The sequence below is a fragment of the Hippocampus comes genome, unplaced genomic scaffold, assembly GCF_001891065.2.
Source record: "Hippocampus comes isolate QL1 unplaced genomic scaffold, H_comes_QL1_v1.1 scaffold680, whole genome shotgun sequence".
Classification (NCBI taxonomy): Eukaryota; Metazoa; Chordata; class Actinopteri; order Syngnathiformes; family Syngnathidae; genus Hippocampus; species Hippocampus comes.
The window spans coordinates 37,559-56,287 of record NW_017805018.1 but is presented as its reverse complement, the minus strand read 5'-3'; the positions used below and the strand labels follow the sequence as shown (position 1 = coordinate 56,287).

Genomic DNA, 18,729 nt, shown 5'->3' with positions numbered 1-18,729 from the left:
GCGCGTGTTTGTTTAGATAGTAACTTATGATACTGGCATTGTATTGTGCTCACGGAGTTTGTGGTTTCCGGTTTTGTCCTCCGGGCCCACTGGTTCGGGATTAACGTGGGTGTCGACAACAAAACCGACATCGTTGACCATCGGCCGCTGCCAGCGATGACTGCCTTGTTTGACACTGTATTTACACAACACGATGATAAGATGTAATCGGCGTTTCTTGCTTTTCTTCTCATTGTTTTGTAGGTTGACACGTAGCAAATTTGTTATCTATTCAGATGTCTGGACGTTTGCACACATCAGTATTGTTGGGTTCATAAAAGAATGATGTCTCAGTACTTGAATAAACACTCCCAGAGAACCAATGAGCCAATTCAGGACAATGTGTTTCCAAGAAGAAATTCTCTGGAGGATAAAAAAATTCACCCACTCCCAAACGTAAGAGGTATTGTTGACGTCAAAGAACAATTAGGAGCAATAAAGCGAGGATTGTTATAGAGTTGCAAGTGAAAATCAGGGCTGGTATTGTTGGTTGGATTCCATTTCTATTATAAAGCTTTTGGAAATGATCCATATCCAGCCACCAAAGAGCACAAACTGCTAATGCAATACACAGATGCTTATATTGCTGTCCCTTTTTACTGTAACCGGGGTACAATGTTGAAAGAACATTGAAGCAAGTTGGAGTGACTGCGTGGTGCTGTGAGGAGATCCTCCAAAACGAAGATGAAATCATCAGATTCAAGTATTATTGCTTTACAAATGATTGCAAGAGGATATTTTAGAAATGTTGAAATGATTGTTGCTGTTCGCGCTTAGAGGTGAAAAGTGGAATGCAATAGAATCTTTCAAAACAGTTTTGCGGCTCCTGAACAGTGATTGTTTTGTTGTCACTTGTTTGTAACCCTTCAAAAAAAAAAAGAGAGAAAACCATGATCAGGAAGATGCGATTTCACAGGATGATTAAGATGAAGCCTCGGTGTATTAACAATACTTTATTCTATTCAGTATCTGATAAGTTACACTGTTATAAAACAGCCACAAGAGACTCAAAATGGTTGGTCCAAGTGTTGTCTCATGTTTGTTTGTCCTTTCCAGTGATGACTGTCCCTTGAGTAACTCAGCAGTGTATGGAAACTTACAGCATCCCTTTAAGTCCAACTTTGGGTTCCTTTTCATCCTTTCATGTGTCATGTTGAAAATGCTGTCCACCGGGAATCTTATTTCCCATGATTTAAAAGAGTTCCAGCACCGGATCCTTTGGCCTTCAGCTTACGTTACAGTGCTCTGACTGACGAGAATGTCCAAGGCCACTGGTCTCCGTCTGGCCAGTTGATTCCTCCATTGAAATATTCAAAACCTCAACAGGTCATCTTGCTTCACACCGGACATGTACAAATAACTCTAAGGCAAATACAATAAATAGCTTGAAATTTTGGCAAATATACATATAACCTCTTTCCAGAGGTTGGATGAGCAACCAGTGCCTGAAGGAACAGCTTCATATCAAGCAAAAAAAAAAAAAAACACAATCCTCATATTTGGAAGGTGGCAAACTCCATCTACCGGTTTTGATCAAGCACGTTGTCGTTTGTACAAACAGTGGAATGGAATCGTTGGGAAATACATTTTAATCGTGAATGTCTTTGGTGGGGTTTGAGACCCTTTGTGGCATCAACGTTTGGGTAGGAGACTGTTAAAGACAATGAACATGATGGTTTGGTATGGTATTCGTTCCATCAACTAACACAGTGGATTTAGTCACAACAATGGCTGGGTTTAGGCAAAGCTTGTGTTAAGCAGACATATGACAACATGAACAGAATTATCAAGAATAATAGAATATTCAGAAAGATACTGTACAGTACTGACAACGATTGGTTTGTGTTGCGTTAATTAAAAGCCCCTTGGGTCTTCTACAATGCCAAAGGGCAAGGGAGTTAATGCATTTAAAAAATGGGCCAAAAATCAACCGTCCTGCTTATCAAAATGATTTTTTTCTGATGCAACCTGAGCCATATGAATTAAGTTAAATACATGGAATATGGAGCATTAAGGGTGCTCTCACACTGAGGGCCCTATTTTTGTCGGCAGGCGCATCTTCATTTTGGTACCGGGGAAACTCTAGTCTATCATGTTTGGGACCACATTGCACCTCTCCGGACCTTCTAGGGGATGCACAGTCGGTGGTGCAGGACGGTTTCCGATTGCCCAAGTCACAAGCATGACCAACGACATCATCCGCAAGGGGAGATCTTGCAGTTTACCCTTTATAAACACATTTTGCCTGCGCCAATCTCATGCACGGACCCCAGCCAGTCAATTTCTGCTTCCGCAATATCAAGCTCTGTGTGTGCTGTCCTGAATTTAAAGAGAAAAAGGGAAGCCGCTTCGATTGGCCAGGTGTCAGCTGAGCACAATGGCACAAACGCCCCCTTCTTTCTGTGATGTCCTGATGATCCAAAAATGTACAGTACATCTATCATGCATTGCAAACGTGCTAAACAGGACACATGTGCACTCAATCTTGGCGTCACTATTATGTCTTTTAGGTCTCTGCTAATTCTTTAATTTGCCATTTGAATAGGATGAAGGTCGAATTGAGTTTGACGTAAATTGATCACAGGATGCTCGTGTGAAGGCAACCTCAAATGTTCGAACTCGTTCACGTTGTCTCAAGACCTCGAGATGGTGGATCGCTGGAACATCTGCAGACCAAATGACCAACTCACTCAAACTCTCAAAACTCTCAAACACCGCTTCATTGTGTACGTGGATGTTTTGATTGTCTTTTATCAGAATCGCTCTCCCCTGCTCCATCATGGTATGTCTCTTTCTAAGCCAGGTTGTCGCTCCTCTTGCTGCACCACACCACCACAGCAATCATAGCCAAGGTGAGGAAAACGGGAATTAGGATGAGGATGGTCAGCGTGTTGTCCGGAGGGTCCACCCATACCACCTGCTCCAAGGTGCAGTTGGAGAAAAAGTGCTTGTGAATGCGGATGATGTAGCTCTCCACCAGAGGATTGGGCCAGTAGCAGTGGACAGTGAGGGATTTGGTCTCTGTGCACAGCGTGAAGACGTGGTACTCACTGTGGAGAAAATGAAGCACAATTTGAAAGGATTATCGGAAAATCGTCGATTTGGAAGCAACGTTCAAGGTTCAATAGTGTCAGATTTACGGATGAAATACTTAGACCGGTGTTAAGGAATCGCAGTATTAATATGTTTATTATGGAAGAAGTGAGCACTTTCCCCTCGATTAAGACTCAAAGTACTTTAACGAGAAGCTTTCTGATGCAAAACTACTACAGCGGCGTCAGTTACTGGCATTGAGAGCAAATAATCCATCACTGTGACATGGAATGTATTGCCTTGTACTCCCTTTTTGGCCCGGCAATCCCATTTGTCGCAACAAGCGAGCAGAGCGGTTCAGAGGCTTCATAAAGGCTTAGAGCGGAACTCTGACAAATCCATTAAAACCAGCCCCGTCCCTCCGTCTTCATCCAAAACGGCCAATCCTTCAGGTACTTTCTTGTCCACCAGTGAACACTTGAAGTGCCTCGCTTAACACTCAGTGGCTTCACAGGTGAGGAGTACGAGATCTGTGAATCGCAGCGGCGCCGGCATGAACAAGTGAACTGACTGGAAGCCTGCTCACTCATGATGAAGTCATCATAAATGATAAAACCGATCACCCTCTCGAGAATGGGACGCACCCTGAAATTCCTTGAATCTGATCTGTGGGTTTTGGACGGCACCGTGTCCAACCCTAATGAGCACAAGTGGCATAGAAAATGAATGGATGGACAGATTTTAGGTTTCTAAGGCAAAAATATTAAACAATTATCAAATACTGGTTGAAGATGTTCACTTGTGGAATATCAAACATGTATCACGGTAAGCTTGAAAGCCTCTTGACTGAGCCATAAACTACTGAGAGGCCGACCTGGCCGCTAATATATGAGCCATCACCCCCCATTGCCCGCCTTGCACTGCATGAATGTGTGCCCTCTGACGTCAAGCCGTCACTATTGTTTTGAAGGCGCTTTGCTTAAACGCGGCTAACCGAATAAACTCGGCTGCCTGTCAGAGATGGATCTGGTTTGTGTCTGCAAGGGTGTCGTACTGCACATAGATGTACATGTGGTATATTCTGCCGGGCAGTGGCAAAGGCACCAGACGTCAGCCATAAAAGAAGGATTTTGCTTCCTCTCCAACCTGAACCCGGAGGGGGGGAGGCATGATAAACAAGATGAAAATGACCGTACCCTATTTTAGTGAACGCTGGTGTGTGAGAATAGGTGGTGTTGGGAAAGGACACAAGGTCCCTAAAACGATTACATCAGGATGTGACATAAGCAAGTGATTTTTATGACAGCGCTTTTTCTTTTTGGGAAGGGGGAAGGGGGGGGGGACGGCAGAAGAGGGTGTAAAAGGACACATTTAATGAATTAGGGATGACTATTTTGATGAGTACATTGTGCATTTGTGATATGTGTCTGGCTGTGGGCTTACAAAATGGATGGCTTGCTTGTTGAGTGGTCATTTGTGATGTGTAGGTTTTTGTTTTTTTGCTTGTATGTTATGAGTCTACCAGGTTTTTTTTTTTTTAAAGGTGTTATGCAATCAACCCAAAAATTGTGCAATGTTAAATTATATTATTACTGCATTCTTGATGAAGTTTGAAATTTGTGAATAACTCATTTGGGGGTGTATGATAAACCATTAAAATGCACCGTCCCACTATCTTTTTATGTTTCATACTTAACAATACAAATGTTTAGAGACGTGCATTTCATCTGCTCTGAGAGCTCCCAAAGCACTTGACCTGATTCATGTTTGGTTGCAACACTACCGGTAAGTCTATGGAGGCCATTACAACGTAAAATATTCAGTTTGCCCTTTAGCGTGCGCCCCCAACTCACATCAAACTAAAAACGTGGAGTGCATTTAAAGTGGAACCGCTAAGGTTGAACAAAGTTCATTCTGGAATGCTGGTCAATCTCAGAATTAGAAGGTAAAAAAAAATTCTCATTCGAAATCATGTAAATAAGAAGCATTTGTTTGCATAAATCCTTTATTAACTGGATGGGCAATTTTAAAGTAACACACACATTCTTAAAATGTGAAATGCATGTGTAAAAATATGTTACTCTGTCAATATTTCAAAAGAAAGGCTCTGGTGACAAAAGGATAATAGATGATTGTGGTACACATTTCACTTTTCAACTCTCAAAATTGCGAAACAAACCTGATAGTGGGTAGGCCAATAAACAGTCCATGAATCTGTTTCACCAACAGATTAACACTGTGCAACACATTCAGTGCTTTTGCTTCACAGGCAAGATTAGGTTTACCTTCTCAGAGTGAATGATCAGTTGGTTGGATTTGTGACTGGCGGAAAGTGAGTGAGCAATCGCAAGCGGCCCTCAAGGGTGCCAGACATCTTTCCATGATCTCAAATCCGGATAAGGTGGCACCACAGCTCCTTAAGACTTCCCGCCCCTGAAATGTGAAGCCTCTCGGAACAGCAAATCAATTCAAAAGTCATGAGGAGGTCAATGATGGATTCCCATAATTGCAGGCAGAAACACCGAGGCTCCCGGTCTTCCATCCGACTCACGTTATACAACAAGCTAAAAACCTCCAAACATCGTCTGAGTTGTTTGTGCAGCGGTTGCGCCACGGGGAAGCGCAAGAAGCCCTGCAGGGGTCACCGCTTGTTTAAACATGAGGTGCTTTGCTCTCTGAGCCTGACCCTCTCTCGCCGCCCCGGTTCCCTTGTTTGCGGCAATCTCAGTATGGATGCCATTCTCTCAAGACTCCTCCTCAGATCCGCCGCCCTGCTGCGTGAGCTCACGTGCATCGCCTCCAAATTACAATCAGGACATGTCTCTGCATGGTTCGCCGCTCTTGTGACTCGGCACTCGCTTCCGCTCTCTAATTGCCAGCAAACACGTGTGTCATTTCCCAAAGCAAAGGCATCATTGTTTGAAAGTCAAGTGATGCAACAGCGTGCTTCCTGTGTCAATTCTGCTGGAAAGTCAAAAGGAGAAAGTCAGGGGAGACTTTAAAATAATACAGACTTGGACTGAGTTCAGAACTTGCACTCTCCCACGATATCCGGGGCCAATTTTTTTTCTTGTTCAAGACAAATCCCAAAATGACAAGTTCGTATAACGCAGTAATATATATCATGATAGCCTGTGCTTTTCCTACACCTACCCCCCCATATATGTATGTGTGTGTGTGTGTGTGTGTGTATCTATCTATCTATCTATCTATCTATCTATCTATCTATCTATCTATCTATCTATCTATCTATCTATCTATCTATTTTTTTTTTTTACCCTGTGGATAACTACTCTTTGTTACAGTGGTTCGGAGCATTTTCTTTTTAAAATGTTTTTGTGCATGTTCTCTTTGAAACACAGTGGTGCCTACATCCTGTCCGTATGTGCACCTCGTCATCTTTTCAGATGTTTCCGAGCACGCCTCAAGTCAAACATCTGTCTGCACGACCAAGTTCAAGAGGCTAATTTGAGCACTCAAGCAGACGTGGTATGTGAAATGTTGGTCACCATCCTCCTGGATTTACTCCATCATATTCATCTTGTGGTCATTAAAAAGGAGCCGTTTTAATCGTCCACGTTTGTCCGACAAGTCACCTCTCGTCTTGCTCTTCTCTCTCAGCCCGCAGTCGCAGGCACGCAAGTTCAAAGATCAGAAGAGAGAAATGAGGTGAAAAGTTAGCTGCAGACAGATTGCTGAGGCTGAAGTGCTTCTTAAGAGTCCTCCTTTGGGGGGAGAGCAAAACTAATTCTAAATACAGTATAGTATAAACATTTGCAGTGTATCTGTGCTTGTGTGCAATATACTGTATGTGTTATCTGTCAACTCCAATTAGTGATGACATCTGCTTAAAAATGTGTGTAGCAAGCAGTTGACTGTAGAATGACAAATCCAACAGTGATGCTTTTCAATAAGTAAATCTGTTCTAAAGCATTACAAATAGAAATGTATGTTTAATTCTTTACATTTCAATGTTTTCGGGACAGTGAGAGATTTCCTGGCCGCTTAGCAAGGCTGTCTTTGGGGGAAAATATGCAGCATGGGTCTGAGCAAAGGTCCTTTTCAAAATTTGCCACTTTGGAAACCAACATGTGGATGTCCGATATTCAGACCAATCTGGCGTGAAGTATTCCTACACTTTGAAAATTGTGGACTTACACATTGCTGCAATCAGTAATAAAAACATACGTAAACGGCCTATAAGTACCTGATAAAGTGGGTGAGGTTGCACCAATACTGAGGGTCTATGTGAGCCATATCGCGCTTGAAGTCTTCGCCACAGACCTCCACTTCCCACTCCAAGCGCGACTCGTTGCAGGCTCTCCCTGGCCTGGCAGAAGTGGGTTCGATGTGGAAACTCTCAGTCGCTGGCAAGTAAGATGTGGGGAGACAATAATTAATACGCTACACACATTGGTTAAATCCAACTTTGATTGAATGAGTGGATGCCTGCTTACCCGAAAAGCCGCCTACCATCCAGGCATTGACTGCAAATAAACAAACAAAAAATTCAATGTCGGCTTCTGTTGAAAAGACATGTTTCCAAAACGTGAATTTAATTGGAAATAAGCCACAAACAGCTTATTTCTTTTTTTTTTTCCTGACATGCACATCTGTCTCCCTAACCTTTAGCCCTCCATGTTTTCATCCCCTCTGCCGTTTGCATCATTCTGATCATGCTGCATGCATTACAACTACCGTTGTTGTGTCATTGGCCATGTTTACCTTTGCAAAGATCACAAAACACGCACACACAAACACACACACACACACTCGGGCAACGTGCTGCCCCATAATGTTGGCATAAAATGTTTTATTTTGCTGAGGAATCATTTTGTTTAAGACTTAGTGCACATTATTACAATGTCATAAAAAAAAAAAAAAGCACACACACATCAACTAACTTGAAAAACATGTGTATGACTTCTTGTCTATGCATGACGTCCGACTAAATTCCCACGAGAACAGTCTCGTGCGTTACACGTGGAGGTGTTTCTCTGAAAAATGCAGAGCGTTCCTCCTTGCTGGATTCAGACAGCGATTGAGTCACGCTCATTCCGTTCCCTTTCGTTGGATCACACCCAAGCGCAATTGTGAAACGGCTGAAGAGATTTGAGCAAAGGCAACCCTTTCTGCAGTCCAATGTAGAGGTAAAATCAAAACGGTTGTGAATGACAAAAGTCAAAAGAACACAGGAAAGGTGTGTTTTTTCATCCAATTTCGATGTTGCACTTCAAAAGCAGAGGATCTGTATAAGACGCCCCATGGGGGGTGGGGGGTGGGGGGGGGACACTGAATGCAAACAATCTGCTCAATTGAGACTTTCCCGTAGGAGGATTTAAAGGGCGCACGGAGGTCGACTCATTCGGTGATGACGTTTTCGCTTTGTGCTACTTACTATACTTCAAGTGTCACCAATGTGGTGCCCGCGGGCACCAGGTAGCCCCCAGGACCACATGAGTACCCCCCTGTAAAAAGAGGTTACCAGTGATGGGACATGGTGCTTTTTTTTAAAGAATGTTGTAGAAGCGATCGTTTGAAAATGTAAACACTGGCAGAGATTTACAGATCCAGATCAAAGTCTTGCATATTGGCATTTACTTGTTCCCTAAATATTGGGATAAATCATTAACGTGATTGGCGTCTTTGCATGAATGAATATAATTATTATCATAATGATAATATAATGTCATTCAGGTTTTCTCTTGCCTTTAATTTCTGTGAACAAAAATTCTCTTGACGGCGAGTCCAAAAATAGCATCCGTCCTCACTCAGTATAAATACATCTTGCTCCCACGCCAGCGATCCGTCTAAACAAATGTCCCATCTGCAGCTGTTGATAAGAAAACCGCTTGGAATAGCGCAAAGCTTCTAAAGACAAATGGCGTGCCAAAATATGCCACAGCATTATGTATTTGCGGGATTACATTTACATTGCTGCTGAAATGTTTGAAGAAGTGACGAAGAAAAGAATTCATTTTTTTTCATAGAACCAATGTTGTGAAATAGTTTTAAGAAATGGTGGGGGCCACTGTTTTTTTTTAACATTTTTTTTATAGTTACTGGGTAAGAGGAGAGTAACCACTTTTAAGTTACAATTTCCTTTTGTCATTTTTTTTTTTTTAACACTGCAATAAATTGCCTGTCCGGTTGTACCCCACCTGTTAGGTGGGGTAGGCTCAGCAGCGCTCCTCATGAAGACAAACACGAGAGAAAATAAATGGAGGGAACTGTTTATTACGCCTCATAATGCATTACTTTTTCTATGTGAAAAAAAATACTAAAGGGATAGATTATGAATGCTCAAAGTACAAATGATTGATGTTGGACGGTATTTGTGATTCTGAATCCACTGCGCCTGCATCATGAGCCGTATGAGCAGCAGCAAAGTGCGTGCAAAGAATTAGTTTCACCCAGTGGGATCGTGCCAGGTTGGGATTCGCTTCAAATTGCCAAATTGAGATTTGGATTGTAGCAGAGTGCCAAAAGAGAGAATTTCACTAAGCGGCAGTAAATTATTTTACAACAGAATTGAAACTTGCACTTGGTGTATGAAATCCAAATAAGACGCTCTTAGCATTCATTTGGAATCACATTTATGGTCACTTAAGGTGTGTGAGAGGACAGCAGGTGGAGGCCAAACGTTGACTACCTTTTGCGATGTTTGCGTCATGCTTTTGAATAGTATATTCACTGACTCAAATATGAAACTGCATTCATAAATTCATCCATGAAAGTGATGACTCCCGAAAAGGAAGAGGGCAACCCAGCCAGCAGCCTCTCCGCCGTTTACACTGCTTATCGGCTTCAGTGTCGAGCCTCCTTAACGCCCAGTTCACATCCAGTCCCCCCCGGAGAGAGCCGTTATTAAAACAATCTTCTAAAATAAAAGTCAAGCTGGCCTTTCAAAAATAACATCAGCAACAGTGCTCGTTTCACTCAAGGATGAATGATGGGCTTTTGGCACCGCTGCCATCCAACGTTTGTTTGCCTCGAGAGAGAAATGAGGAGAGGAAATGGAAGATGAATGAATGTGTCGATTGATTCCGGAGGTAATTGAAGCCCGGCCAAAGAGGTGCTTCTTGGTGGTCAATCTAATTGTCTGCATCATTAGGTGCAAGTGACTTGCATCGCCGAGGGGAGGTACTGCATGTATTTACTCGGAGGGGGGTCTTCAGCCTCTCGCCGTAAAGCATTTCGCTGCAGTTGCCCTTTATCAGGCAGCGAACCACGTTACATCAATAAAGTGAAACCCTGCAAACCAAACCACCTGGGAAAATGTTGATCAGAGATGAGCATGCGAATAACCACATCAACAAAGAATGTTTCAAAAATAAAATAACAATGTTGACAGTTTTCATTTCCAAGTATTTCCCCCCCCGAGTGTCCCGTAGAGTTCCGTATGTTTTTTTTTTCGTTTAAACGCAGAGAAAGCAAAACTGCAAAATGCATCCCAAACAGGATATGAAGTGGTGTGAGTGCGTGTCTATGCCCAAGGGCGACTTGCCTCCTGCCTTTCTAATCTCATGGCTTAATTGGGATAGGAAAGGACCGATGCTCACTCAACTTCCTGAACAACCAAAGTCACGCACGTTTCAGCAAATATTCAGACCACAAGAGAATGTTGCTTTTGTTGCCGATGTTGATTTTACGGCCAGAGACAATAATTATGCGACCGGAGTGTAAACACAACCTAATGAGAATAAGAGTTATAAAAAAGAAGGTGGGTTTGCAAGATTTAGGAGCAATTATGGCCTTTGCATGTGAGGGATCGACTGACTGCATACTGCAGGGTTGCGGTCGGGCTGTTGGGAGAGAAATCACCTCGTGCCTCCTGACTTTCATCTGCTTGTTTTGTTTGTAGCCCTGTGTGAGCTGAGATGCGCGCCAAATAACAATTTAGTGCAACCCAAAGTAAAAATGTTCACATTCCACATTTTGAAACGAGTGTCTTATTGATAAAAATCCCGCCAAATCGGTTTGCATCTGCCAGAATTGCCGTGCGGGTGATGTGTCTGACAAGTGAGGAAATGTGTTTGTCAGGTTTTGTTTGAGTGTTTCGAATTGGATCTTCCAGTAGTTGTTTCTGTGTTGTCATTCAATTTAATCGAGTTTTCCGTTTTAGGAAGGTAAAACTGGCCTTCGAGGCTGAGAGCCAGGGCTTAATGTGCCATCAGATCCGAAGGCCTTTAATCCACTGCATGTTGCCTCATATTTTATTTTGGAGTTTATTCAGTGGCTTCTTTCACACTCTCTATTTGATTGCTTGTAACTCTGCACTGACACAAAATGTGACATGAATATTTACAGTATTGATGTGTGACTCTGAGACATGTTTTGTTTATAAATGCTGCAGTTACTCCAAGTATTATATAAAAGTGTGACATCGAGCCCCGGTCGCCTCGACTGGCCCCGATCAGGGACTCGGGTGAGCCAGAATCCGTCCCACCTCTTCGATGAACCAACCATGCGTGTATTTGGACATGAGATGGGAGGAAGATGCCTTTCCCAAAGAAAATCCACGCGCGCGCTGGAAGAACACGCACACCCCGCGCAGGAAGGCCACAAAAGATCAACCTCAAAGACAGACTTTGAAGCAATGAGGCAGACATGCGAACCGCTCGGTCACACATGCTGCCGGGAAGAGTGTCTTCCTTCCTGATTTGCGATTCCTTTCTCTTGAGTCTGGGGGGGGACTCACAGACGCTCAAACAAAGCCTGGGGGGTCATCTGCTTGAGGTCAGCGAGGCGGATCGCTGATGGCGGCTGGCGTTTCAACCAATTCCCTGAAGTGCGGCAGATGTCACGAAAGGCAGGTTGAGAGTTGAATGGATTTCAAAAGCATGAGCTCTGCAGGTCCGCCACACTGTCAATTAGCATTCTATCCATGCTTTCTGTTCAATTACTTTTTTTTTTTTTTTTTTTTAGTATTGCAGCCTGCGAAATCACCTGGTAGCCTTCAGGAGATGTTCATCTCATTTGAATCACAGCAGCGTGTAGTTTCGGATTGGCGACTGTGATTTGAATCGTAATCCAAATATTGTGTGGAGTTGGCCTCTAAGGTTTATGATGCCACAAAACTGATTCCAAGGGAATGCGACCTCCAGTGGTAACAAGCGCCACCAGTGTAAACAATATGCAGAGGTCTTAAGTTAACATGTACATGCGGCGTCTTCCAAGCCATTGTGTTGTGTTACAGGCACTTAGGAAGACGAGCGTCCCATCGGTTCTTGTGCCCCAGCTTGCTTGTGGTTTTGCGTGGAACAAATATCAGGACAGGGGACGCGATTCAGACTCTCGTCAGAATCCTCATACACCTCGACACAATCTAAATGTACCATTTCGAAAACATTTCAGACCAAAAATAGACCAAAGCATCTTACTTCAGTTGCCTCATTGATGAAGCAAAAAAAACAACAAAACCAAAGCTGGAACAGAACACTCTCAGCTTACAAAAGTCCAACATTTGTTGTTTGGCATTACATCATGACAGACATCGTGCCCGATTCCACTAAACATGCCCAACAGTAGTAACGTTCTCATGGCCCTGTGTTTCAAAAGAGCAGATGTTCAAAAATAAGTAGGACATTAAACCTCAATTGTCTTTCGGCTGTGGATCAACTGACATCAAGCATTTTTCCCTTGGTGCTCATTCAAAGACGCAACATCACTTTATGGTTGTGAGAGACGCTGTCCACCCCCACGTTGTCTGTCTGTGAGGACAAAAAGTCAAGCTGACACAGCCTGGCAGCAACTGCAGAGCCAAAACGCAGCAGCGCTCTCACTTTGGTCAAAAATGGCCAACATGCCAATAAGAACCACGAATCATCAAGTCACTCAAATCCTACTTGGCGCACTTACTGACAAATACTGAACCATCAAACCATGACGTTTGAAAAAAAAAATACCCCTCAAATTTCAAATTTAGGCCCATGAAAGAATGTTCAACTTTTTAACAGTTTATAAAGGTGTTATGATGTCGTCAGTCTGAGCCAAGTTATCCCGAAAAAAAAAAAAGTGAAAATATAAGTGTCATGAGGCCACATCCTGGATAAATTAAGTTTTTTTTCCCCCCCGCACTTTAACATAGTTGCTTGGCAACAACACGCCACAAGGTGTGGCCAAAGCAAAGTGTTTCTGTCACGTAACATTGGAAGGCACGGTGAAATGTAATGCGTCTTCCCTTGTAGTTTTTGCAAAACATAGAATTGAAAGAAGAACAGAAGACGATCTTCTCATTGTCCTCTGCCACTTCCTTCTCCTCTGCCGTGAGCGGGCTCAAAACGTCGTGGCTTCTTGGCTTAAAAGGCAAATCAAGTCCAGCGTTTTATTTGCAGTAATATGATCGATGTGCCGCCGCTGGTCCAAACATGGTACTCGGTTTGCTGTCGCATACTTCAATTTACGAGCAGCGGCATTTGAGGAGAAAACCTCATCATTCAGAGAAGGAAATGGAGCAAAATGATGTCACGATTGCCATAGCTCGCGAATAAGCATTCGCAGTCAAGTTTGGCCACGGGCCAAAGCCGCTTGCTGTCAGCAACGCTGGTGATCGATGAGAGCGGCTGTTGCGAGTCAGCGCATCCGCCATGAGCTGGCTTGATAAGTGGACCCGTGTGCAGCTTGTCGCTGCTGAATTTTCCTCAACCGCTGAATATTTATCAACCGGTTTTGTCAGTAAATAGGGCGGGCAGGAAGGGTTGACAGACGACACATTCTAGTGACTTTGAGCACGTAATGACGGAAATACGCTGGCCCCGATAGTGTTTTCAAATAAATACGAAGTTGATTTAAGTGAATAACATCAGGTGGAAACTTTTGACATGTTGGCTTGCGTTCCCCTCTCATCGTCGCACCTTGACAAAGTTTCTGAAAAACTAATTTTGCGAAAGCCATGCTTGGCAAACGTAACGTCCACTGAAGTACACATTTGTCGTCATACTTGCAAAGCGTGGTTTCGATGCAAATCTTTTCCTTTTTCCCGTTTACTTTTAGTTATCCCGTAAATCTGAAATGTAATGATGTTGATATGCATGTCTCGTGTCTTGACCAAAAGTGTCTCTTGCCCTAAGTCGGCCACAGTAGGCTACAGGTTATCCCGTAAATCTGAAATGTAATGATGTTGATACGCATGTCTCGTGTCTTGACCAAAAGCGTACGCCCACCCGTCTCTTGCCCTAAGTCAGCCACAGTAGGCTACATTTCAACGCTAATGAGGACAACCCGTCTAGAAAATGGCCGGAGAGATCGATAAACAAAACAAACCACAAAGATTAGCCACCTGCACATTGTAGAATAGAACGGACCAAAATTCAGCACGTCAACAAAACTAAACAAAAGGCGCACAAGGATTCTTTCCCATGTCAGCGGCACAGAGGAGGCCAAAGGCTTTTTCCCGGAGAATGAAGGACGAGCCGCTTCTTTGCACTCAGTAGGACTCCTTCCTCTCCTTCCATCGTGCGGACGGAGAACTTACAGTACACAGATGCAAACCGCAGGCCTTGCTGTGAAAGTAACAGATCACAGGGACTCGGTGGCTTGTTTCTCTGAAACAAACTGCTCTCACACCGCTTTCCCTCTCCCAACAGGGATGCTTGATGGGAAAATCTTGTCTAGACCGGGGCCACAATGGGGAAATCCCTGCTGCACGGACAGTATTTATTGCCATCTGATGCAACCTTATCACTCTGTCCTGCGTATTTTTTTTGCATTGTACCAGAAGCAGAGAGGGAAAAATACAAAGAAAAATGGCAATGCGAGCACGATGCCTGAGCACTGCCGTAAAGGCCGCAGCTGTCACGTGGCTGTGATCCATGGAGGGGGAGGTCCCAAGTGAAAGCCAAACACAGACCACATCCTCAAGTCTCCTACGAGGTTTTCAAACGGCAAAAAGTCTGACTCGACTCGGTTTGAGCTCGTCCTCCCTCATTGTGTCACAATCTGATGGAAATGACAAAGGCGAGGCAAAATGCTTGAAATTGGAATTCTGCAACTCGTGTCAAGTGCGGACACCGTGTAATGTCGGTCAGTGTCGGGTAATGTGACGCCAAGGCTGACTCTTCAGGACACAATCAGCTCCTGATAGCCACGCCGCGTTGTTGAGTGACTCCCCTCGGCCCCCTCTTTATCACCATCAACCACTTTTGTTGTCCCGGGAGCACCACTGAAAGTGCATCCTTTCGCAACCTTGCATTTCAGTTTTCAATTTCAGGACAGTCCAGCGTTCCCTGATTAGTCAACAGACACGAAATGGTGGAAATGTCCGGTCTAAGTCAAGCTCCTAATAAGGCAGGATAGGTTCCCCCAAAAAAATAACTCCATAAAATCCTCAACCAGATAAAACTGCAAATTCCGAACCACAAATTTGCAGGGGTTCTTTGTACTTTACTTCAGCTAAAATCAGTCCTCAGATGAATCACTGTAAACCATCACAGTTGTTCATATTCTAATCCCACAATTGTTGCTGGGGGGGCGGGGGTAAAAATACAGATACTGTGCCTGAAAGAAAAATGAAAAACAAGAAAATGTTTCCCAAAAGCAGCAGAATATGAGCGAAGTTTATTCAACCGCACCATTTTGTCTGCTCTGCATTCAATTCAAATGACATATAAAAAGGGAAAAGCGCGCCGAAATTGGCTGAATTCATTAAGTACGCACTACCCAATATAATAATAGTCTCCTGATCAACACAGGAAAGAAAAGTGACCGATGCAGACCACCCGAAACTCTTTTCACTCCATCGCGCCAAGCATTTGTCCACAAACTGGTGATTCGCAACGTTTCCACCACATGACACATACTTTCATACATGATTGAATCCTTTAAGGAGCAGCGGATGAGCCGGATCCAGAAGGTCCCATTGGCCTTGATATAGGTCAACTCTGTCCACTGGGGCATGCTCTGGTGTCGTCCCCCTGCGACGCTGGTCAGGGAGTGCTTGTTCATGATACGCTTGTGATTTCTCTGTGAAGCCTGACTCATTGGACCCATGTCACCCAAGTCACTGAGCTAACACTAATTCATACTCTGGATCTCAATTGATTAATCAAGAATGCTGTCACATGTGGAATAGGCACAAGGCATCACAAACCATTTTGGGCCCTATTTTGGCCACAACCAGCACTTTCCGCCGGTTTGCTCTGAACTACATCAAGAACAAGATGATATGCACAAAGCGCGTGTACAAAATAAACATACCATTGCCCAAAAAACAAATTCATACGCAAGTCCGTGATGTTTCCGTTGAATAAGTGCAACAATTAAAATACGGAGAACACTCGGCTTCGGTGACTGTTTTAAAGTACACTCGCACAATCCATTGGGTTCCAATTGAACGTTGCGCTCAAAACAATCGTACATTTCCGCGCGGAGCTGCACTACATCATACTGAGAGATGTTTCTAGTATTTCGGTTAACTTATCTAGTCATATGAAAGATACATAAATGTATATACTGCTCTCAGTATGACACCGTGTGATTCCGAAATGGAGATCATCAGGTGTGCCGTGCAAATTCATTTGTCCAAAAATCATTTATTGATAAGAAATAATGTATATTTGTTCGTCTACCTATGCCGGTGACCTATAGGGATGAGTCAGACAATTAAATATTCTTCTACATTCTGGTAGACGGTCCATAATCAACTTGCGCGTCCACATTTTATCCACTACGCATGAATGTGTCGCACGTTCTGAAAGGTGAAGCTTCATGCAATTTGGTCCCCCAACCACTGCCCTAACAAGTAGACACGTTTTAAATAGTGCACTCATGCCTTATTAAATTGTGCAGGTGAAACTAATGCAGTGCGGTCTGTTAATTTTTGTGAGTGGGATAAATATGGCATCAAATCATTTTAAATGATACATTGTAGTTTGTATTTTCTCGTTTTGAATGCGGGAAAAACAAGTGCACTCACCCAAAATCCCAACAACAAAAAGTTTCAGCACTGCAAACTCATTTGTATCCATCCCGCTGTGTGGATCCAGTTGGACTCTGAATGAAAGCTCGGCTTCAGCTGGGTAAAAATGTACATTTGAAGCGGACCATTATTATCCCTAACACACAAAACCAAGTTCCGTCATGCCATCAGCTGACTCGAGACAACCGAAAAAGGATTCGAATGGGAATCCGAGAAAGCCCCCCTCACACATACACACCCAAAAAGACAAAATTCCTGTGCGTGATCCCCGTGATGATAATCGAGACTTGTCTGTGGCGAAGAGTCAGAGCTCAGCACCAGTCCCGCATCCCGATGAGGGGGAGGTGGAAGAGGAGGAGCGGTGCAATTGAACTACGCTGCCATCACGAACCTTTTGGGCGCGTCTCAGTCAGTGCTATTCGTTCATTTTTCCAGATAAATAGAACACCAATCGTCCAATATCGGATGTTATAAATGGCATTGTTCCGTTCCGCGCTTTATTGACTATTTTTCGGACTGCCCAATTAAATGTGGAAGTACTGTGCCTGTTTCTGGGCGCGTCTCAGTCAGTGCTATTCGTTCATTTTTCCAGATAAATAGAACACCAATCGTCCAATATCGGATGTTATAAATGGCATTGTTCCGTTCCGCGCTTTATTGACTATTTTTCGGACTGCCCAATTAAATGTGGAAGTACTGTGCCTGTTTCAAAAAAAAAAAAAAATCTAACATGACAACACTGACCTCGTGTGGACATTTAATCTCAGCAAACCCTGACATCAGATATCCAGCTTTTGACCTGTAGCTGTGGCACACAAGTAACACCACTAGGATGCACATCGAGTAAAACGGTCTCCAATACGAGTCCAACTTTTGGCCCACTAGTACACAATCAACGTAAATTTAATTTAAGTCACCTATTGTGCCGCACGATCAATATTTCCACTTTCTCAGGCGCATTTACTAAGCTTGTGTCACGTTCCAGTTAGTAGTTTTGCTTCATTAGTGACATGGAGTTATCAAATGCCAATGACCTGACCTGTTGGAAGTTTGTTGCCCTGAAATTTTGAAGTCACTCAACATTTTTTTACAGTGTAAAAACAACAAAAGCGTTTTAATCTTTCAGGCAACAGTTTATACTGTACACGACACTGTATCTGGCCAGGGCTGTCGGAACCAGTCGTGCTGGCCGATGTCATTTATATGAGCAATGGGACTGTTTATTTTACGAGTCAGATTCCAAATTCATCTCAGGAGGCCAAATACCAGACCCACGTTGACATCACAGTTTGTATGTAATTTCTTATCAATCCACTAGATAGCAATGTCGAGCCAGTGCAAGCATTAATAATAATGTGAGTTCATGATGCGACATTTGCATTCCGGCAGTGGCTACGCAAAATAATTTGATTGACTTTCTAAACCCTTAAAGCCAAATTGAAGTATTTTTGCATGTTATTACATGTCATGCTTATCGTATTTCAGACGATACATCAATATATATAATATCAATCCATCTATCAATTTTCCAATCGGTTTATAGGCAGCCGAAACACTAGTTGCCATCCAATCGCAGTGCAGATATATATAACTGTACAAATATATACTTTTTATCTTCTTTATTATGTTGTTGTCGTCTCACGTTTTTGACTGTTATTTGCTGAATTACCTGAATCAATTCACACCCATTTAGAGAGCGCAGGGGTCACCAACGTGGTGGCTGCTGGCACCTGTTTGCC

The 18,729-nt window shown here is 43.3% G+C and overlaps 1 protein-coding gene across 2 annotated transcripts; it reads right to left on the bottom strand.

Moving 5' to 3' along the window:
* Positions 1–972: 972 nt before the first annotated feature.
* Positions 973–17,326, bottom strand: LOC109511984 (receptor activity-modifying protein 3-like). Of its 2 annotated transcripts, XR_002167435.1 has the most exons (5): positions 16,988–17,326; positions 7,530–7,559; positions 7,280–7,439; positions 2,470–3,089; positions 973–2,358 (listed from the first exon to the last, which is right to left on the bottom strand). XR_002167435.1 is itself a non-coding variant. In XM_019863416.1 (4 exons), exons 1-4 carry the CDS (start codon positions 17,037–17,039, stop codon positions 2,834–2,836), a joined length of 498 nt encoding a protein of 165 aa, XP_019718975.1. In that variant the 5' UTR covers positions 17,040–17,326; the 3' UTR covers positions 973–2,833. The 2 variants fall into 2 exon arrangements, 1 of the variants encoding a protein (XP_019718975.1); XM_019863416.1 differs by having other exon boundaries at positions 973–3,089.
* Positions 17,327–18,729: the final 1,403 nt, after the last annotated feature.